General features: G+C 41.5%; 1 protein-coding gene across 1 annotated transcript in view; it reads left to right on the top strand.

The window, feature by feature from the left end:
• The window catches only part of rptor (regulatory associated protein of MTOR, complex 1), a 262,325-nt gene that overhangs the window by 228,693 nt on the left and 10,680 nt on the right, over positions 1–22,952 (top strand). Inside the window, 5 exon segments of the mRNA XM_034240379.1 lie at positions 3,275–3,380; positions 11,264–11,378; positions 11,492–11,616; positions 13,866–13,982; positions 18,034–18,081. Coding sequence (XP_034096270.1) covers positions 3,275–3,380; positions 11,264–11,378; positions 11,492–11,616; positions 13,866–13,982; positions 18,034–18,081 — 511 coding nt within the window.

The raw sequence follows: 22,952 nt of genomic DNA, 5'->3' as shown, positions 1-22,952 counted from the left end.
CTATCAGACAATATTAACCATTTTTAGCTAAACAAAACACAAGGGTAATAACAAGCCTCTGAATTAGCTCTGAGCAAAGAAATGCTAACGCACTTAGCACAGAACTCACGGTAGAAATACTTTATTACTTTTCGGATCTGCAAAAACAAGATATCAGATTAAAGCTGAGATTCCACAGATTCTAGAAGTATTAGTATCATCACTGAGCATCCAAAACTTGCGGCAGGGGAAGCAAACCCAGACATCACACAGCGTAGCTTTACGGGACCAAAATTGAAAATAAGTCTTACTGTTGCTGTTTTCTGATCAAAAGTTGTGTGCAATGGCATTACAACGCATACAACGCTGCTGAAGGTTAATCCATAGGTTAATCCAATGTGTCTGTGTCACTTTGAAATGATTACTGATAATCCATCTTCATATTTATGGGAAAAACTGAGTTTTCATATATAGCTGCTATGATAGCTACGAGAGTGGTTTTGGGCATTCTGGTTGTGCATTCTGGTTGCTTTTAGGAACGCCCCTCTCGATTCTATTGGCTCTAACGGTTAAAAAGAGGTGTCAATCATCAAAATCAACCGAGGGGGGCCAGAGATATGGAAAATCCACCCAAATGACCCCAGAAGTGTTTTGTTTTTTTCTAAATCTCTCTAAATTTCACTTGTTTTGCATCAATCTTGATACAAGGTACTTATTATATGTTATAGTTTGGATTCCTAAAGCTTTTAGTCTACCATCCCATCATTCAAGGGTGGTTTTCACTATAAGTAATGTTTTTTTTTTGGACGGACACTATCATTTACAAATGTTACAGTTTTTTACTATGTTCAATCTGAATTTACTTTAAGATAAAAAACATCTATATTGATTCTGACTTTTCTACATCCAACTCATAGGTTTATCATTGCTTTGAGATAAAAGATTATTAATTTACCCCTTTTAGAAGTGAAGATATGGTCATTTGTTCTGGGAATGTCATTTTCAAGCCTGAGACCTGAAAAACAGGCTTGGGGCTTAACAGGTTAATAAGCACACACTGGAACCAGCATTTAAAATCACACACACTGCAGCAGCTTTTTTCTGTTGTTCACCCTCTGTTTTCCTTTATTCATCTGTCAAATATGCACACTAATAGCAAAGGCCTAGTTTTAATGTACAATTGTAATATTTGAAAAATGACAGATCAGCTTCATATTACACTCTGCATATTGAATGTCATGTTAAAGAAGGGAGTCATTAAACTGAAGGCTGGACTAAATCTGTGGAGGCCATTCTGTTACACAAGACTTAGTAATGTCATAACTTTTTTAATTCCCTCAACAGATGTGATTGCATAAAGTGAACTTGATTACTTGAGTCATTTAAAGTATAGGCATAAGCTTCACTTAACTGTGTACTTAGCTAAGTATTCGGGCCTGTAGGGTGATGAGACAACTTGATCACTTTTGTATTAGCAATGATCCAAATGGTCTTAGAAGAAAAGTGTGGGCTGATACTGAGCTGTAGAGGAATAGTTTAGAAAAACTGTTTAAAGTTACTGTCTTAGGAAACTGCCCTATTTTAACATTGACAAAACCATGATGGTCATGTTTTATCGTGCTTTTATCGAGTCAATTCTGTCTTTTTCACTAATGTCATGGTTTGGGAACCTGACTTTAAAGAGCAGAAACTCTCTGAGTCAGATCATAAAGCGGTCCAGACAGCTAAACCTGGAGACCCTGTACCTCAGGCAGTTACAGCGGTTATCCAGCTCCATATTAGACCATGGCTCCCACCCTCTGCACTCAGAATTTAAGCTTTTTCCTTCGGCCGGAGGTTAGTTGTCCCAAAGAGTAGAACGAAGCGGTATAAAAACAGTTTTATTTATGTATTTAATTATGAATTTTGAATGTCCATGTTTGTACTAGTCATTTCCTTCTTAAATGTTTTAGAAATGTTTTGAGATTTGACGGAGCAGGGTGTACTTGTACTTTTTACTAGTCCTTTTATTAGAGATGTGTCTGTTGTTTGTGTTTGTTTTTAGAGTGTGTCAGGATGGATCCCTTGTCTTTTTCTCTGCAAACAAAATCTACCTACGGGTACAAATAAAGAACCTGAACCTGAAGGGTTGCTTACACAATTTATTTCTGAGAACAAAATTAGAAAATCTCAGTGTGTTCTGTATTGAGTATTTAGCCTAGCTTAGCATAAGGTCAGACTGGAATGCATCACACAATTTATTTTAGGAAACAACATAAGAATATCTATATCAATCTTGTCTGTTTTTGTTATGCATCGAGCTGGAGCAGTTAGCCTAGCTTAGTCTAAAGTGTAGAGTAGAATGAAACAGTACGGGGAAATTGGCTCAACCATATTTTTAGAGGAAATAAATAACAATATCAGTTTACATTTATGTATTGAGATGGACTGGTTAGCGTAAAGAATACACTACACATTTTGTGAGATTTCGTACACATTTCATTGACAACAAAATTAGAAGGTCAATATGAATCTTGTCTCTGTGTTAAGTAGACAGATGGACTGGCTAGACTAACTTAGCAATAAGACTAGAAGTACAGAACTAAGCTAACATATACATACAAATATATATACGTGTTTATTTAATAACTGCCTCTGCATTTGATTACTAGATGTTTTAGTAACATAAAACATTTACTTGATATATATGCATTTATGTACTGTAGACAGTAAAATACTTAGTCATATTTCCCTATTTTATTATAACATAAATCCCATATATCTGTAAGAATAAGAAACCATTATATCTCACCAATCAATGTTCACATTTTAAGACAGTTCCTAAATGATATCATCAAGGAAACCTTTAGTTTTATTTAAATCTGCTTTATTCCTGATGACACACTGTTCTTATCACTCCAAACAAGAAATCCTTGCAGAAATTCACTTGACTTTTGAGCAGGTACTTCAGATAACCACCTCCAGTGTTGAGTTTGTCATCCAGAGAAGAGTTCTGGCTCTTCCAACAGAGGAGGGACCAGAGAGACCTTTGAGGGCCGTAGGAAATAGGGAGTGAATGACAGGAAAGAGAGGAGAGGTCTACAAAAGTGCAGTGATGAGGTGCATCCCTCAATTCTATTTCATTTAAAGGGGCTTGATAGGCATTCAAGAAACAATATTGCCAGAGTATAAAAATGTATATGTGCACTATAATAATTATATGAATATTAACTTATTAATGTAATAGTAAGATTATTATACATTAAAGATATACTGTATATATAGAGTTCAGTACATTTCTGACTCCTTCTCTCAGATCCCAGAGGAGCATGACCAGGAGAGTCAGGTGAGGATGGAGCGGCAGTGGAGGTTTCTGAGGAACACCCGCGTCAGGAGGCAGAGCCGAAACATCACACAGAAAGGTGAGTGACGCACACACACTAACACACACAATTAGATGAAACATGCATGTTAAAATGATGATTTGTTTCTTTGACATACTGTACAACGAACATTGAAAGCTTCAATAAAGTGTACTCTTTATAGAAACAGTGGATTAAAGTGTAATGTGAATGGGCTATATCTTTAAAGACTTTGTTTGTTCAGCTTTGTTTGTAAATCAACACAATTTTCAACATGGTCAGCAACAGTAGCTTACATTCTGTAGAGTTCACCACCTGCACAGCACTTAACAGCAAAACGGCAAAGTAAGCAACTAGCTGCTTAAGAAGGAAGCAAGCTAAAGGCTAGCTGGAAAGATCTTTTTTTGACAAACGCTAAAAAGAGAGTGAAATTGAGACTGGCATTGGCCGGGTGGCCAGAAACACAACCTCAAATGTTGGTGTTCAAAGTATAAATAAGCAACTGTTTGCAAACGGGTCAGCAGTAACAGCTTTAAAGAGAATAATATCAACGTGCTTAAGAAAATATGTTTTACGTCATATTAGCTGACACTTTAGTCCAAAGCGACTTACGCTTTAATTCCGTAGACATGCCGAAAGGAGCAATTTGGATTGAACTATTTCTAATTGATAAGAAGTAGGGCAGTCATTGTTATAACATAAAGGCTGGTGATTCATCCGGAAACCATGAAGCGTTTAAAAAAATAACAAAAAATGACCAAGTTTGACCCAAAGTTGCTCCCATAATACCAGCGCTGAGGTTTACCATGAACCACATGGCAGTGCAAAGGAATTGGCATTAAATATGTATATTTCACTAACTAGAGACCACTGGCCATCAATAAGAGGCATCAATACCTCGATGAAATGGCACAGCACACCTTCACTCACTTTAAGTTTAGTGAAGACGGAAGAAATTCACTTTGCTGAAGCATGCGCAAGCATAATTCACTTTCATTTTATTGTTGTGGCTATCAAGGATTTTGAGGCTTGGATTGGGGTTATAAGGTTCAGAGTTTCTACTTTGCTTTGTCATCACTCGACAGCATATATTTCCTTTTTGTCATTTAGCTTCAGGGACCTCATGTTTATTTATTCAGTTTGGTTTGTAGCAACTGTAATTACTTATTAGAACTGCAAACAGTTCTCATTAATGTCCCATATATTCTGTTACTCCAATAAAAAAGAATTTAACCTTGATGGAAGAATTGCCTCATGTTGAAATGTGCTTTATAAATAAACTGGCCTGTCCTTGGCCTCCAAATGCAACAACTTATGTACTTTATTATATTTGGACAGACAGAAGTCCCTGGCTTAGAGGACAGGATTCTTACCTTTTGTACTACAGTCGTTTCTGATAGAAGCTCTACCTGCAGTGTGTCAAATAAAGTGCAAAGATCACAGAACATAAGCGCTGAAATCTTGCCAGAATCATGTTGAATTAAATGTATTTAGAGGGGAAATCAGGGTGAACTCCAGACTGAGACACGACCAGGGTGCCCCTTTGTTTCTGACATGAAAGTAAGTATGCAGTGAGGCCAGAGATTGAGTGCAATCTACCCATAGTCAGAACCAGTGAAACCAGAGATGTAGTGGTCGTTACGAATACCAGTGAAAACCAAAGTTCTTTTTTCCAAAAAAAACGGTAAAAACACAAACACGTTGTGGCCCCGCCCCCTTTTTGTTGAAAACATTTTCTGTCATTTTACTTGCGGTAAATAAATAGTTGAATAGGCCTGCAATAGAGGATCTATGTCCAGTCAGTCTGCCGGTGGATGACTAGCTGGGAACGGCTGACACTTAAAGTGAGATTTATGATCAAAGTTGACCTTATTATCATCATAATGTACAGTGCATCTGGAAATTATTCATACCTCTTAACTTTTTTTTTTCTCACATTTTGTCATGTTACAGCCTTATTTCAAAATTGATTAGATTCATTTTTTTTCTCAACATTCCACACACTATACCCCATAATGACGTAATTTTTTGAAAACTTGTTAAAAATAATTAAATGAAATATCACATGTACATAAGTATTCACACCCTTTGCTTTGGCACTGCAAATTGAACTCAGGTGCATCTCGTTTCCACTGATCATCCTTGAGATGTTTCTATAACTTGACTGGAGTTCACCTTGTGGTAAATTAAATAGATTGGACTTAGAAAGGAACACACCTGTCTATATGAGGTCCCACTGTTGATAGTGCACATCAGAGCACAAACCAAGTCATGAGGTCCAAGGAATTGTCTGTAGACCTCAGAGACAGGTATGTATCAAGGCACAGATCTGGGGAAGGGTACAGAGACATGTCTGCAGCATTGAAGCTCCCAACGAGCACAGTGGTCTTCATCATTTGAAAATGGAAGATGTTTGAAACCACCAGGGCTCTTCCTAGAGCTGGCTGCCCAAACCAAACTGAGCAATGGGGGAGAAGGGCCTTAGTCAGAGAGGTGACCAAGAACCTGATGGTCACTCTGAAAGAGCTCCAGTGTTCCTCTGTGGAGATGGGAGAACCTTCCAGAAGGACAACCATGTGTGCAGCACTCCACCAATCAGGCCTTTATGGTAGAGTGGCCAGAAGGAAGCCACTCTTCAGCAAAAGGCACATAAAAACCCGCATGGAGCACCTATGCCCCTTTCACACCAATGCGGTTCCTGGGCCGGTTCGGAGCTAGAGCCTGAAAAGCACCGTTTTTTCCTGTTCACACCGCAGCGGGACCCGCCTCTAAGCTCGGAAAAACGGTGCTTTTCAAGCACCAAAAAATGGTCGGTCTAGAAGCAAGAACCGCTTACGTCGGAGGGGGGTGAGATTAACCTGAGCTAACAGTTTATGGCGAGTACGGCAAATAAAAGTTGTAACAAGCGGTAGTGCTGAGCAACACACTTATAAAAAAAACACACTTTATAAAGTCAGGCAACATTAACCAGGCTTTGTGTGATTCTGTTTATTTGTGCCTTACTTTGACCATCTGTTCACTGTCATTGATCATAGTGGAGAGCAGGCAGACGTGTTGTTTTGTGTTATAGCAGCTATCGGATGGAATCAATACATGGGCTGCACAGGTTGTCATAATAATAATAATAAATTCGATTTATAAAGCACCTTTCATTGCTCACAGCAATCCCAAGGTGCTACAGGAGGCATACATTTTTTATTTTTTTTAAAAAGTTTAATCAAAAGCCTTTTTAAAAAGAAAGGTTTTTAAGCCTTTCTTGAAGGCATCAGTGGTCTGGGAGTCCTCAGGTGGTCTGGGAGGGAATTCCACAGACGAGGAGCAGCTGCACAGAAAGCCCGATCCCCCATTGTGCGGAGTTTGGTCCTCGGGGGGCGAAGCCGATGGTTGGTTGTGGAGAGGAGGTTGCGTGTGGAGGTTTGAGATGTGAGAAGTTCCTTCAGGTATGGAGGAGCGTTCCCGTGGATGCATTGATGGGTCAGTAGTGCGATCTTGTATTCGATCCTGAATGAGACAGGAAGCCAGTGGAGGGAATGAAGAACGGGTTGTATTTTCTCACCCTCATCAGGATCATAGCGGCACTGTTCTGTACATATTGGAGCTTCTGAAGGCTCCCGCTAGGAGTCCCGATGAGGAGAGCGTTGCAGTTATCGAGCCTTGAGGAGACGAAGGCATGGACCAGTTGTTCAGCATCTGACAGGGAGAGTGTGGGACGGAGTTTTGCAATGTTCCTGAGGTGGTAGAAGGAGGTTTTGCACAGGTGTTTGATGTGGGTGTCAAAGGTTAGATGTCTGTCAAATCTTACACCCAGGTTGGTAACTGCTGTGGAGAGGGGTATGTTTTGTACAGAAAAGGTCATGTGGGTTATGGGGGATGACTGGACCTGGTTTGGTGTGCTAAAATAGCCTCTGTTTTGGAGCTATTTAGTTACATGAAGTTTTCTCGCATCCAGGCCTTTATCTCCTCAATGCAGGTGTTAAGGGATGTTGATGGGAACGGTGACGGTGATGGTGACACTGACAGTGAGGAAGCATGTGGGATAGAGTCTGTCTTTACATATAGCTGCGTGTCATCAGCTTAGCAATGGAATGATATTCCATGCTTGCTGATGACACGGCCAAGGGGAAGAGTGTACAGGGTGAACAGAGTGGGCCCAAGGACCGACCCTTGAGGGACACCATAGGTGACAGGGTGTGTCTGGGACCTCGCACCTCCCAAGGAGACGTACTCTGTTCTTCCAGACAGGTAGGACTAGAACCAGCTCAGGGCGGAGTCAGAGAGTCCGATGGTGTGTTCGAGGCGCTGAAGGAGAATGTCCGACTATCACAAGTAGAATCATAATGAAAAATACGCCGCTAAAATGTGCCTGTAGAAAACGGCTTATGCCACAATAGGATAGCAACAAGTAGTCAAGATAGTCAGTTTAGCTTTGGTTGCTATGCTAACCTCACCCATTTTATACCAGAGAAACTTTCATAACAGCGTTGTGATGCCAAACAGCGTCAATTCAGACTGAAACACATTCACTTAGGCTAAGGAGAATTGGGGATATGTATCAGCTGCTTGTGTGACAGTCAGACAGTGAATACTTTGTATTGAGCTAACGGGAGAATACACTCCGGTGGAAGAGCAGCACTGCAGCAGTCGGTAAATGCTGCTGAAACACATTGATAAACAATTAACCACGGCACTCTGGAGAAAAGTATAAGGTTGGAGAAGTCGTTATTTAATTTAATCTGGCTTTGTATGATTAAAAGCAACACGATCATCGGCCCGACGCAGTCCCCCTTGTTGTTGTTGTGAGCGCCGTAACGCCGTTGGGGAGAAAATCAGCGAAAATCGGGCTCTGGGCGGTGTGAACAAAACAGGGGCTGAAAATAAAAACCGGTTCCGAACCAGAAAAGCTCTAGCACGGAGCTAGAACAGGAACCGCGTTGGTGTGAAAGGGGCACTAGAGGAATCTCAGATCATGAGAAACCAAATTGTCTGGTTTGATGAAACCAAAAAGGATCTCTTTGGCCTGAATGCCAAGCATCATGTCTGGAGGAACCCAGGCACCGCTCATCACCTGGCCAATACCATCCCTACAGTCAAGCATGGTGGTGGCAACTTCATGCTGTGGGGATGTTTTTCAGCGGCAGGAACTTGGAGACTAGTCAGGATCAAGGGAAAGATCAATGCAGCAATGTACAGAGAGATCCTTGATGAAAACCTGCTCCAGAGAGCTCTGGACCTCAGACTGGGGCAAAGGTTCACCTTTAAACAGGACAACGACCCTAAGCACACCGCCACGATAACAAAGGAGTGGCTTTGAGACAAGTCTGTGAATGTCCTTGAGTGGCCCAGCCAGAGCCCAGACTTGATCCCGATTGAACATCTCTTGAGAGATCTGAAAATGGCTGTGCACCGACGCTCCCCATCCAAGCTGATGGAACTTGAGACGATCTGCAAAGAATGATGGGAGAAACTGCCCAAAGATAGGTGTGCCAAGCTTGTAGCATCATACTCAAGAAGACTTGAGGCTGTAATTGCTGCCAAAGGTTTGACATGCAAAACACGACACCGCAGCTTTAAGGCATGATAAAACATTCTGCACAATCCGCTTAGCACCAATTATTTTTTCTTCACCAGAAAGTGGGCGGGGCCATTATCTCACCAGGCAGTGACGTAGCTTTGCTCTCGTCTATAGGAACCGATGACCACAATGGAAATGTTAAATGTCCTATTTCAAATGTTATCGTTTCGACATAACACTGGTAGTCTCCGATAGTCCTCCAGTAAAACGTGTACTTTTACGTTTCAGAATGCCAGCACCTACTTGGTACTAAATTATCGGTTCTTTCGACACAGTCAGATATAGCCCCCCCCACACACACACACACTTTACAGAGCCTTGGGTGCAAGCAAACTCCTCAAGTGAATTCAGGACTTTCTCAAAGAGAATAGCTAACACCCCAACGTCATTGGCAGCCCCATCCACACACACACATACATACACTCACACAGTCACGAGGAGATTGGCGTCAGAGCTGAGGCTCTCTCTCGCAGATGTCTCCCCCCTCTTCCTGACTGCTTGTTAAATTCCCCTCTTTTTTAAAGAGAGAAGCAGTAGGGTTGCCCTCATTCAGTCTGTTCCCTCCAGATAGAGATTAGAGGGGTGGGGGGGGGGGGGGGGCTGAGGACAGAGGAGGCAAGACGAGTCAGTGAGGGTAGAAAGAAGAGAAGATGAGCAATAGAAAGATTCTGTCTCGTAAACCTGATTTTACTTCAGTGTTTTTTCCACTTATGACGCAAAACGTAGCATACAGTCCTGGAGTCCTGGGGTGGTTTCAGATGTTACAGCAGTGATATCGACTGTGTCTTCAAACAGCTCAACCAAAAGGCTAATCGATGAAGATGATGAAGATTAGGGTCTTGCTCATTTTTTAAACAAAGGCCTCAGCATCTTTTTCCCTCCAACTCCATGTTTTTTCCATCCGTGAAGAATTCATGATGGAGTTTCCTGATTCTCTCTCATCTCATGACGGTGGTCTCGAGAGTGCTCAGGTAGCCAAGGACAGGCTTGTGTGTTGTTGCCATGACAACATAGTGTTAAGCTATGAACTTTCCCTTTGTGTTCAAACTACCAAAGGGGGGCACAACCAGATTCATTTTCTGTATGTTTGGTTTATTTTTCTTGCTTGCCTCCGGTCCTACTGTATAGCTGTAATACTATATTTTTTATTTTTCCTACACTGGTTCATTCATTCCAGTATGTTCTGGTTTTAAAGCTCTTTCATAAAGTAGATATGCATTTCTCTTCTGCTTTTCCTTGCTTCTGACCCGTCCTATTTGCAGCTACAAATCCTAATTTTCCCCACCGGCATTATCAGCCTCATCTTAATTAGAGAATACATTCTTTAATTGGCAAACACCCAAACAACATGCTGAAATGAAAAGAATGTGATTTAAAAGAAAATGTATTTCATCCAAGCACACACTGAAATTACTCACTAAACACTCAGACACTCAATAATTTACACAACACTGAGCAGGATATGGATAATTCAGACATTTACTAATTTTAATTTTGAAGAAACTATATAGTTGATAAATCATATCAAATAAAACAATGTTTGCTCTAATGTTACACATTTACATTACAGTTGTCAGTGATTGAAACATGTTCTTTGTATATAAATGAGGCCAGATCTCAAATAAAAAGCCTGAAAACGGCTTGAACAGCTGCAGCCTGTTACTGAGGCTTGGTAGCCACCAAAAATGTAAAAAAAAATAGAAACTGATAATATAATATCTTTTCAGGTTTATTTTTTTTCAGAACTCCTGATGGTTATTGAATAATTGTTTACCCCATTAAATCTACCCAACAGCTTTCGTTGCTTTATTTATGTAGTTAATTAGCTAAAACAGAATACAACAAAGAAAATAAAAATGTACCAGCTTTGATAAAAAACATGAATGCACCACCATCATCATTTTTGCACAGTTAGTATTTTTAATTTGTGGTATCTACAATTTTGAATGCAGGACTTTTACTGCTAACATTGTGTTTTACAATTTAGTATTTCTGCTTTTACTTATGTAAGAAGTTGGAGTTTCTATTTCTACCGCAGGTACAGGCAAGTATTTTTCGTTCAAGCAGTTGTAAAATGTCAGGACATTTTATCACAATATTGGTCAGGTCATTATATCATTGGGTTTATTTTCACTTGGATCATGTGAAGAGCAACATTTATTATATTTCTGGCAGCTATTACATTGTTAGCTGTAACAGGAAACCAAATATGTTTTAAATGTACATATTCAATAGGAACAAACAGGCTAGACGCTGGAGAAGCTTCAGGAGGCGGGAAGCAGTGAAAATCAAATCTGTGATTTCATACTTTCTAGAAATTCTCCTCCTTTTTACACATGTTCCCATTCTGTCTTGTCCCCCCCCAACACAGGTGTTTCCCGTCTGGATGATCAAATATTCATCAACCGCAACCCTGGAGTACCATCTGTTGTGAAGTTCCACCCCTTCAACACCTGCATCGCCGTGGCCGACAAGGACAGCATCTGGTCAGAGAATAAAAACCTTAATCAGGCCTTAGATGCAAATGAGTCAGTTTCAATTTAAAATTCATAGCAGTTTAAACATGTCTTATCCTATGTTGTCTGTTTGGTTACTGCAGTTTCTGGGACTGGGAGAAGGGCGAGAGGCTGGACTACTTCTACAACGGAAACCCTCGCTACACTCGCATCACCGCCATGGAGTACCTGAACGGACACGACTGTTCCTTACTGCTCACTGCAACAGGTGAGGCACACTCAGAGTAACACTCAGATCTCCTTCGCATGCCCCTCAGATGGTCCCATTTCCAGAGTTGAGAAGTCATTGTTCTAATTTGAATCTGTTCATTGGCTGTAATTCATACTACGGAAACAACATGGACGCCCCAAAGAAGATTCAAGCCTACTTTACTTCTTTGGCTAAGGAGGGTTTTTTTTGTCTGTTTGTCACGATAACGGAAATGTTGCTGGCCCGACTTTCATGAAACTTGGTGGAACTTTGTGTAGCATGGGCCGAAGAAAGAACTCTTTAACTATGGGGGCGGATGCAAAGATGTATGCAAACCGTGCGAGATATGGCAACAGTGCTAGAATCGTTGCAGTATTTAGAAAAATGTGATCCTGACTCGGTACATTTTGAACCAATTTATTATTATTGAATGCTGCACAAAACCCTGATCTCCTTATGTGAGCCACTCCCAAATGATTACGGTTCTTCCTTTACCCATGATACAACCTTTCAAAAATGTTCATGATTACCTTGTTATCCTGATCTCAGACAAACCAAGCCGAGAACAGATCCTCCTTGGCTGATCAATTAGAAACAGTTTTCTTGAGCGAGCAGCTCAAATGTTCACGCCCACCAGAACTTTGGAAATCGCAACGAGACTCATTCGAAGCAGCAACAAGCCTTAAACACTTGACTCTTACCCCCACAAACACACACACAGCACTCATGTGTATTCATTATCATTCATCAACACAACACAGCAGTTACCCTCCACGGCTTTGTCTCCATGACCCAGAGGAAGTGTAGAGAACAACTCCACATTCCAACAGAAACACACATTTATTTAGTTTCGTCTTAACAGCGCTACATTAAACTGAGAGTGAGCCCTGTAATGTATTGCCCCTCTCCTGCAAACTTGATAAAGCTCGGGGGTTAATACATTTAGATTCCATCTCATCAAAATGTAATGTGCACTTGTTCGGCTTCTCTCCATCAGTCAGCTGAGGAGGATATCTGGGAAGACATTGGTTATAAAAAGTATACAGCATTAAAAAAGTAATACACGGAATGTAAATCAAGTAGAGACTTTTATAGGTTATAATAGCTCTTGCATAAGAGTGCATGTTTTATATTTGTCTCTGTGTCTTAGTGTAGCTGTGTTTCAGCTTAAAGAGGACATATGCTCATCTTCAGGTTGATATCAGTATTGTGTGTCTCTACTGGGACATGTCTCCATCCTTTAATTTTCAAAAAGCTCTTTATTTTTCTCATACTGCCTGTGCTGCAGCACCTCTGTCACCCTCTGTCTGAAACCAGACAGTCTGCTCTTATTGGTTAGCTGGCCGACTCTGTTGTGATTAGTCAACGGCCGAGAGATGTGTTGAGGATGTCTCGCCCTCAGCATATCACGTACGATGTGTTGGAGCGCTAGCCAAAAGAAGAGCAAGTACTGCTTTCAAGATCTTACTGAAGTAAAAGTACAGAAGCATCGGCATCAATATACTTAAATTATATATATACTTAAGTACTTTAATTAACGGCTAATTTCAAAATAATTTATTAAATAACTAGATTATAATCATTGCTGCAATCATATGTCACTCACAGCTAGGAAAGGTAGTTTTAATTGGGTTATTTACTGCTGCTGGATATCTGAAAGAGGCCCTATGATGCTTTTGGGGGTTTTCCCTTGTCTGTAGTGTTTTGTGTTTTGTGCATGCAAAGGCTACAATCTGAAAGTTTAATGCAGAGGGAGTTTACACTTACGCTTCTAATGGCTAGCGCTTCAACACATTGTAGGTGATAGGCTAAGGGGAGGAAACTCACTAAGCAGTTGACCAATCACAACAGAGCCGGCCAGCTAACCAATCAGAGCAGACTGGGCTCTGGTTTCAGACAGAGGGTGAAAAGAGGTGCTGCAGCACAGGCAGGCTGAGAAAAATAAAGAGCTTTTTGAACATGAAAGCATGGAGACATGTCACTGTAGAGACACTACATACTGATATACACCTGAAAAAGAGAATACGTCCTCTTTAGTAACACTTTGAGGCTGGCTCTGTATCTTTTTGTCAGTGTGTGTAATTTCCAACACATGTTCTAAAAGAGCCCTACATGTTTGTATCAACATTTTCTGCACAACATGCACTTCAAAATCCATTAAGAGTACCAACAAGTGTTGTGCTGCACCTTCTTCTGACTGTTTCTCACTGCATCTCTATTTCTGTCCTGGCTCTTACTCTTTACCCCCCCCCCCCTTCTTTCTCCAGACGATGGAGCGTTACGTGTCTGGAAGAACTTCGCAGACCAGAAGAACCCAGAGATGGTGACGGCGTGGCAGGGTCTCTCCGACATGCTGCCTACCACCAGGGGTCAGCCCGGCACCAGTAAGACCACTCTCTAGTCTATCATAACCCCCCTCCACCAATCCATACTCCCACAGTACTGCCCCGCCCCTCCCAGTCACACTCACGCACTGCAAAAATGAAATGAATGTGTCAGGCTGAAAAACATATATAAATGAATATGACCATACAGCTGAAATAAGGCAACTCAAGTTTATTCATACAGCACCTTTCAACACAAGGCAATTCAAAGTGCTTTACAAAAATGAAAGACATTAAGAAAAGCAAAGATAATAAAATAAACATTAAAAGAAAGAATACATGGATAAAAGTTAGTGCAGTTTAAGATATGAATAGTTCAATTAAAAGCAGCGACAAAAAGAAAAGTCTTCAGCCTGGATTTAAAAGTAGTCAGAGTTGCAGCGGACCTGCAGGTTTCTGGGAGTTTGTTCCAGATATTTGGAGCATAATAACTGAACGCTGCTTCTCCATGTTTAGTTCTGACTAGTAGGTCTAGTAATATGTTGTGGTCAACAGTGTCAAACGCAGCACTGAGATCTAATAATACTAACACTGAAGTTCTGCCACTGTCTGTGTTTAAGTGGATGTCATTGAAGACCTTTACAAGAGCAGTCTCAGTGCTGTGGTTTGGACGAAAGCCTGACTGGAACACATCGAAACAGTTATTTAAATGCAAGAAATTACTCAACTGTTGAAAAACAACTTTTGCAATGATTTGAAATAAGGTCCCTCTAAAACAGTTATGACAATAATTGAGCTTTGTTAATTTCATTAGTTGAAGTTTTTAAACTTGAATGACAATATAAAGTTAAAAAGAACACAAATTATTGTTTTTAAATGACAGACAATTTAAACACATTACATTAATGTCATGTCATGTAATCAGCAACCCCATAATAAATCCCTCCCTCACAGCAATAGAACAGTTTAATTACCAAAGATTTTTATAAAGTAAAACATTTAGATTCAGAAAATTGCCCAGAGAAGTTTGAACTGATGCAAACAGTCGTATTGTAAAATCCAGGAGAGAGTGTCTCGTATGTTATTTTACAAAAACTGATCAGACCTGATGCAATGAAATGAAACGTGAGACATAAATGGAACTCTGCTTCCACACTGTTGTAGATTATTTTTGACACAACGTGGGCAGCTCTTTATTTTTTTGTCAGTTGTCTGGATGAACATTGATCAGTCAAAAATAACAGGATCCAACTTGTTGTCAGCCTCGCCGGGATCACATATGCCAACTCCGTCATACTGTAGGTATAGAAATAAATAGAAGAAAAAAAAAAGCAATGACAAGTGACTGTTAGATAAGATTAAATGGAAATGTACATAGTTACACATTTTACAGAGTATAAAATAGTAATGTCCGCAAATGTTATCAAAATGTAAACATAATCTGTTCTTGCTTGGCTAAAGCTCCCTTTCCACAATGTTTCTCAGAAATCAGAAATGATCCTCCTAACTGACGGACATAACCTCCTTACGGCCCGCCCACACTACAGCTTCAAAAAAAGCTTGGAGCTGGGCGTGTCTGAAGCTCGACCAACAACCAATCACATGAATCTCCCGCCCCTGACACACAAGCAGCGGTTTGATTGGCTAGAGCTTGTACTGGCATATTATTTGATTGGCTGACGCTTCCACCGAAAGCTTCAGAAGCTTCAAAAGTTGAACATTGCTCAACTTTTGCAGCCTGAAACGCCAGGAAAGCTCCGCTCTGCTTCCCACAATGCAGTTCGGCGAAAAGCGACGTCACCCCATTCAAAGTGAATGGGCAGACGCTTTGGAAACCGTTTTTGAAGCTGTCGAAGCTGTAGTGTGGACGGGCCGTTAAAGAGAGCTAATTGGGAACATTGAGTCAGGCTCTGTTTAAATGGCTATCTGAGCAGGTGTGTGTGCCTCACACTGTGTTTCCATCACTGCAGAGCCACACAGTCACAATCTGTGGAGAGACGATACCCTTAACTAGCAGCCTGTCTGTCTGACTTTCACCACCCATCGGCCCCGAGAGACTCTCCCCTGTGGAGAACTCTCCCGCAGCGAAATGTAACATTTAATGGCGCGCTCGTTATCCTGGAAGTGTCGTTGGTGACAGTCTCTGTCCGCCTGCAGATGAGCCATCAATTTTAATAAACAGCCGCTCCACCGAGAAGCTTTCACTGAAGAGTCAAGCTTCAAATTCAGGGGTTCAAATGTTGTTTTTGTTATTATGAGCTTGTTTTTGTTATTATGAGCTTGTGTTTTTTTGTATTTCTTCCATTCCTTGCATTGCCTCAGTGGCATTAATAATGTAAAACCCGATGAAATATTACTCTGTCTTTATGCTGCCAAAATACGAGTCTGTAGGTTGGTGTGAGCGTTTCTGGAGGAGACGCCAGCGAACACACACACACACACACACACACACACACACACACACACACACACACACCATTCCCCCCCTTCACACCCTTCCCTCGTCCCTGTGGTCCAACAACAGGTTTCCCTCCTGTTCTTCATCAGTGACCCTCTCTGTACTGCCTGTGTTCGTCTGGCTTGTTTCTTTGCCCATTCTTTGACATTGTTTTGTGTTTTTCCCCTCATATTGAGGGAGGATGAACAAGGCAGCGAGCAGTTTTCCCGACTGCCGCAACAACAAATCTTTCTATTGCTGGTCGTTTTCAGTGATAGAATGAACGTCTTTATTTAATTAGCACACCTTCAAACCAGTTAAATTATTTTAATTTAGGTATTTTTTCTTTATTCCAACTCGTCCAAACTTTCATGCCAACACACAAACACACAGATTGTCTTCACCCGGCCTGCTGCGCCCCCTGTGGGCAGTGGTGGACAGTAACTAAGTACATTTACTCAAGTACATTACTTATTTTGGGATAATTTTACTTTACTTGAGTATTTCCATTTAATATCACTTTTTACTACTCCACTACATTTCAGAGACAATTTTCAACTTTTTACTCCATTACGTTTATTTGACAATCATATTAACTAGTTTATTTTTATATATAAATACACAAGATGCAGTACTACGCGGATACAAGCGGCCGAGATGGGTTTTCTCCGCAGGGTGGCTGGTGTCTCCCTTAGGGATAAGGTGAGAAGTTCGGTCATCAGGGAGGGACTCAGAGTTGAGCCGCTCCTCCTTCGCGTCGAAAGGAGCCAGTTGAGGTGGTTCGGGCACCTAGTTAGGATGCCACCTGGGCGCCTCCCTAGGGAGGTGTTCCAGGCACGTCCAGCTGGGAAGAGACCAAGGGGTAGACCTAGGACCAGGTGGAGGGATTATATCTCTTCGCTGGCCTGGGAGCGCCTTGGGATCCCCCAGTCAGAGCTGGTTGATGTCGCCAGGGAAAAGAAAGTTTGGGGCTCTCTGCTGGAACTGCTACCCCCGCGACCCGACCACGGATAAGCGGGAGAAGATGGAAGATGCAGTACTACTTATCAATTGTGTATTTTCTCTAAAATCGGCTCCAAATTGACAAACTACAATATTAGAATGCTTGTACATATTCTTTATTAATACAATACTTTGAAAGAGCCATCTGCATACTGGGTACTTTCACTTCTGATACTTTAAGTACTTTTGGATTCTAATACGTTATGTTATTGAAATACAGCAATTGTGCAGAATGAGCCCGTTGAATTTTTCAATGGTAAAAATGTTGAACTTTTACTACATAAAGAGGCCCTATTATGTACTGCGGTTTTCCCTTTCCTGTAGTGTGTTGGGTTTGTGTGCATGTAAATGGTCTGCACAGGCTAAACATCAAAGCATTGAGACATGTAGTGGAGGCACTAAATACTCATATGAACATGAAAATCAGCAGAATAGGGCCACTTTAAGTACAGGATCTGAGTACTTTAACCACCTCTGTCTGTGGGGAAGGGAAGTGACATTCGGTGTCCTGCAGGTGTGGAGGTTGGGGGTCCTGTGCAGCTTCCACAGCCCCTCTTTGTGATGCAGAGGTGTGGGTCTGCATGCACAGGGGGGTTCTTTGCTAATGTTTTGCTTGCTTTGCTTTCCCGCTCTCCTTCCTCTCTGCCCTCCTCCTCCGTCCCCCGCTCGCAGGTCTGGCACGAAGGGTCTCCATCTATCTTGACAGGAGTAAGCAAGGAGGTGAGTGTCAGCGTTCTCTTCTCTATTCCCTCACCTCCTGAGCAAAGGCTAAACATCCGGTACACAGCGTGCCTCTTCTTTGTTTTCCTATATCCCCCCCCTGACCACCACCCCACCCTTCATCCTTTCATCTGTTCCATCGCTTCATCGCTTCATCGCTGGCAGCCGTGATGTGTTTCTACAAGTGCTAACATGCCCTGTGCAACAAGCTGTTCTTATAACTAAAACAAAGAGAAGACCTGCTCCTCTTAGTTACTGTTGTTATGCCGGCATACCTTTGATGTATAGCACAACACATGGTATGAAGTTTAAAGTGCAGGCAGGGTTTTTGATTTTCATTCTTAGTATTTTTTTAACAATGTGTTCTCATGTTCTCATAATGAACTTAACAATTATGATACAACAAGGACTAACTGTTGTCCTCAGGTTTTGTACTGAGCTTTTTTTATGTAAATGTACCATCACAGACTATAACCGTGTAAAGTAAGATATACATTGGTACAGTTGTGACTATACACATCTGTATGAAAATGTGCCTGGCAAAGATCACAGTGGCTCCCTTCTGTCTGTCTAATGCTAGAGAACAGAAGTTAGTCTGTGTATTAAAGGTGTGAAAAAGCCTTGGGGTGGCAGCCGTAGTGAGCCAAAGCTAAATCAGGTTTAAACAGAACTGAATGACACTTAAAAGATACATTTCCACGATATGGTGCAGTAATGAGTCACCCAGAAATGAGTTTGCGTTTGAGCATTTCTGTGCTCCCTCATAACGGAGTTAACAAACTGTACAGTTCAATGTATTGTTCCTCTGACTGTAGCCCCGAGCACATCACTTCAACATGTGGAGAAAAAAACCACGACAAACCTGCCTAGATACTTTTGCTAAGCGGTTAGGACAACCGCTGTTTTGGGGAGGGATTTTAGAACTGTCAATTGCAGAGCAAATTTGTCTTGAATCCATACAATGCGTTTTGAAAGAACAAGAGCATTTGCCTCAAAATGGCTTCTGTCATGTATTTTTTTTTAAAAGGTTTTAAGCTGGCCTCAAAGGTGTCCGTGCTTAATTGGGAGTGTGCTAGTTCTGTGTGATTTTAATAGCATAGAGCCACCCAGTCCGTCTCCGAAGGGATTATCCAGTAAAACTCCAGGGAGCCGGGGAAATGAGGGGACGGGGGCTGACAGCGACTGGAAGAGCTTTCCTGCTGCTGCACAGCACACTGACTTCACATCTCTACAGATTAGATTGAGAGTCCTGATCCACATACTGTTAATTATGTTTCAACTTTTTTTTACTCCTTTAATTTCTCTCCATTCCCTTCCTCGACCCATGAAGTTGTCGAAGATTACAGTTGTTTTCTTCCTGGTGTCATATTTATCTTTGTCCCTTTTCTTTTGGCTGCATAAGTGAAAGTAAGGCAGCCCTCTCCTCTTTGGCTTTGGGGGGGGCAGACGCTGTGTCCTGTTCTACATTTGGCTGCCCTGCCTCGTGCCTTGTTACCATCGGGGCTTTGCAAACGTAATCCAAAAACGGGGACGTGAAGTTGGATGGAGGCTCCTGACATGAAAGTGTCAAAATGTGACAAAAAGCCTTAAGGCTATTTTCTTGTGCAGCCTTTGCTGGGATTCAAAGCAAAGACGTTCATAGTTTAGGCCAAGTGTCGGAAACATGTTTTCCCTTATATGTTGTTGGAGAAGCGCATTTTTAGTAGGAAGGCAGGAAATCAAAACCATTTGTCAGTGGCTCAGGTCAGGACCAGATACTGTGTTACTTCGGGTTGCGTTATTTTCACATTTACAGTACAACTTGGAAATACAAACAATAACAATATGGCCCTGGTCTGGGATCCGGTTTTGGTCTAAATTCTTTAATAGCATGACAGTTTAATCGTTTTGGGTTTGAAAGTTGCCAGCAGGTGCTGTGTAGGTCTTAGAAATAACTTTTCACTTGTTCCAAATGGTTTTCCTCTGCCTAGTGTTACTGAGTCTAATGGCGCATTTCCACTACAGCGCGGTTTAAGCATGCCGGCCCGGCCCGTTTTTGGTTGCGTTTCCACTTAGCGTAGTACCGGCTAGCGGGTACTATTTCACAGTTTGTCTGGCCCCATAAAATCGAGGTTCTTAGCGGGCCAACAACCAGGCTGAGTCGGGCTGAGTATGCTAAACTAGAGAGAGAATCGCTGGCAAGGGGGCTACAACTACAACAAGATGAACATATTTGACCGTGATTTAATTGTAACACACGTTTCAAAATGATGCAGAAGTAACAACATACTGATACCGGTTAGTAAAAACCATGAATTAATGCTTTGACAAGTCTGCAGACAGACGGCAGGCGAAAAACCCTTTTAAAATGCGTGTTTTCTGAATGGAGATCGGCTAAGCTAACGCAGTATATGCTCCGACCGTCCACACTCACAACAACGGCCTATACAGACATAAATAAAGCAGTGACTGTATTCGCCATGACACAGGCAGTCTGTGGTTTGTACTTGTTTAACTTTTGTCTAGTTTCTGAACAGATATGAGGAGCTGTGAGCTCTGAGTGCTAAGAGCTAACGGCTGATGTTGTTTTTCTGTGGTTCGCATTGAAGATGACGTCACGGCCCGCCTACACTGCGTTACTATCGTTACTGCCCCAGCAACAGGGCCTAACTATACTGTACTAAGCCAAGCGAGGCCCTGCAATGGAAATGCGCCATAAGTTCAAAGAAAACCTTTACGTAAGGGACATACAGAAGTTGTTCTGCTTTTGAATTTGACTCTGCATTTCCACTTCAGTACAGCATAGCTCTACTCAACTTGACCTGCTCTTGACTCTGGTTCCCTTTTAGTAACAATTAGATTATACCTGATACAGTTTTGGTTTCACCTCAGTTAAGGTTTCAAGCAAGCTTTTTAAGTTAAAGCAGTTTTGCTCTAGCGATCAGCTGAAAATGCCGCCTACACCTGGCAGTTTCTATCTGCATTAAAAATCGAAATAGACAAATGAACTTGTTCCAAAAACTGAGTCAAGACGAGCATTGCTTTGTAAATGAGGCATTAGACGGTAATGTTCTATATTCTCACAATTGGAACTTCTCCGGTCTGTAAAGTGGCCTGCTATATATTCAGTAACAGTTTCAAGTTCTTGGAATCTCCTATGTAAAATGATGTAAGATCGTCTCCTGTCCAAAATAATCAGCTTGAGGGCCAATGTCATGTAGGTTGAGCTTCATTTCATAAAGTAGGGTATATCACCTCCCAGAACCTCAGAGTTTTCACTGTAATTCCCTTGAAGCACAGGCAGACACAAGTGGCTTTCTCATAACGGGTTTATTCCTCCGAATCCACCGTGAAAACGACACAAACAAACAGTATAAATGACAAACATAGTTTCGTGTTAGACACACAATAACATGCACAGCATGTGAGATAACTAGCAAGGTAATAAACATAAAAGTGATACAAGCACAACAACATACCTCGTTGGGCTGCATGCTCTGTAAACAGAGGGAAGTATTCTTCAGTTCTCTTCACAACTTATATGTATAAGAAATAAGAATACAAAACTATCGGAGCTGTAAGTATCCGTGCATCTTACTCTGAGGGTGCTTCTCATGTTCTCGCTCTTTAACTCACGCGAGAACAGCATAACGAGACGTGAGCTTGGACTTCAAAATAAAAGACAAAATATTGCACGCATGAAACATTACAACAATAATAATTAGTACACATAGAAAATACACATTACAGTTAAATTATGAACATGTAAAGGCTGCACTTACACTCCCACCAAATCACACATTACTCGTGAGATTTCACACAAAAGATTGTTTGTACAAAGTACACGCTTTACCCTTTGAAATAGACATTACCTGTAGATAACAACTTAACATGGAATCTCAGGCAACACATTAAACACCTTATTCTGCCTCAAGCAGAGTAACAACCTTGTGTACAGATCTTTCAAGGAACACAGTCCTAATTGTGGGTTTACCCTTTTTGTCTAATGTGGTTTGGCTAACCAGTCATTTAAGTTTTCTGACCCTACTATCTGACCCTGGAAAGACTTCTTTAGTCTTCTTTCAAGACAATTTAGGCGGTGTACTGCGCACGTCTTGTTGTCAGGTAACTTTGGTCTTTCGCCTTTGAATGGTTGTATATTCATTGGTTCTTTGTTTCACACCTTGGTGTTCTTTGGCATGTCGTTTCAGTCTTGCAACTGCTCTTGACCAATCAGAGCATTTCTGTAAGCGATCCAATAATGACCCGTCTTCCTTGCGAAGTTCAGGATCATCCTCATTGATTTCTCCCACCTTGCATTCTCTTACAGGTAGGTCCTTTTGCCAAAGAAACTTTGGTCCTGTGGACCAGTTTGTAAAGGTTAGACCCATTCTAAAGCCGAGAAGTCTCCCTGCCAGTCAGAGTGCTCCGTCACTTTCTCTGAGAGGCACAGGCTGGGGCAGGTCCCTGTAATCCTGCAGCAGTTTCTAACCCTAGCCCTGGAAGAACTCTTCAAAGCATCACGATGAAGGAAGAGAGAACCAAGAAGTCCTCAACACTGGTTTAATGAGCTGCAGTGTGTAGGAGAGCTACTCCATCACCAGATATAATAGCGCAGAAAGACAATGCAGAACACGATGCCTTCTCCAGAGATTAAAACAGGGGAGTGGAACAAAGATATGTATGCAAAGAAATAGATAAGTATATCACTAATGAGGTTAGAGTGTCTCGGCACACTGGCACAGGATGATGTACTGCTGGTAAGAAGATGTTGCTGTTAAAGATTCAACAAGGGGAAAAAACACTCTGCAAACTATTTCATTATTGTTTTTGATAATGTTATTGGGGGAGAACATTTGATCTGAAGCAGGGAGGGAAAGAGAGGAGGCTTA

Source organism: Gymnodraco acuticeps, unplaced genomic scaffold (assembly GCF_902827175.1).
Source record: "Gymnodraco acuticeps unplaced genomic scaffold, fGymAcu1.1, whole genome shotgun sequence".
Classification (NCBI taxonomy): Eukaryota; Metazoa; Chordata; class Actinopteri; order Perciformes; family Bathydraconidae; genus Gymnodraco; species Gymnodraco acuticeps.
This window is presented reverse-complemented; position numbering and strand designations above follow the sequence as displayed.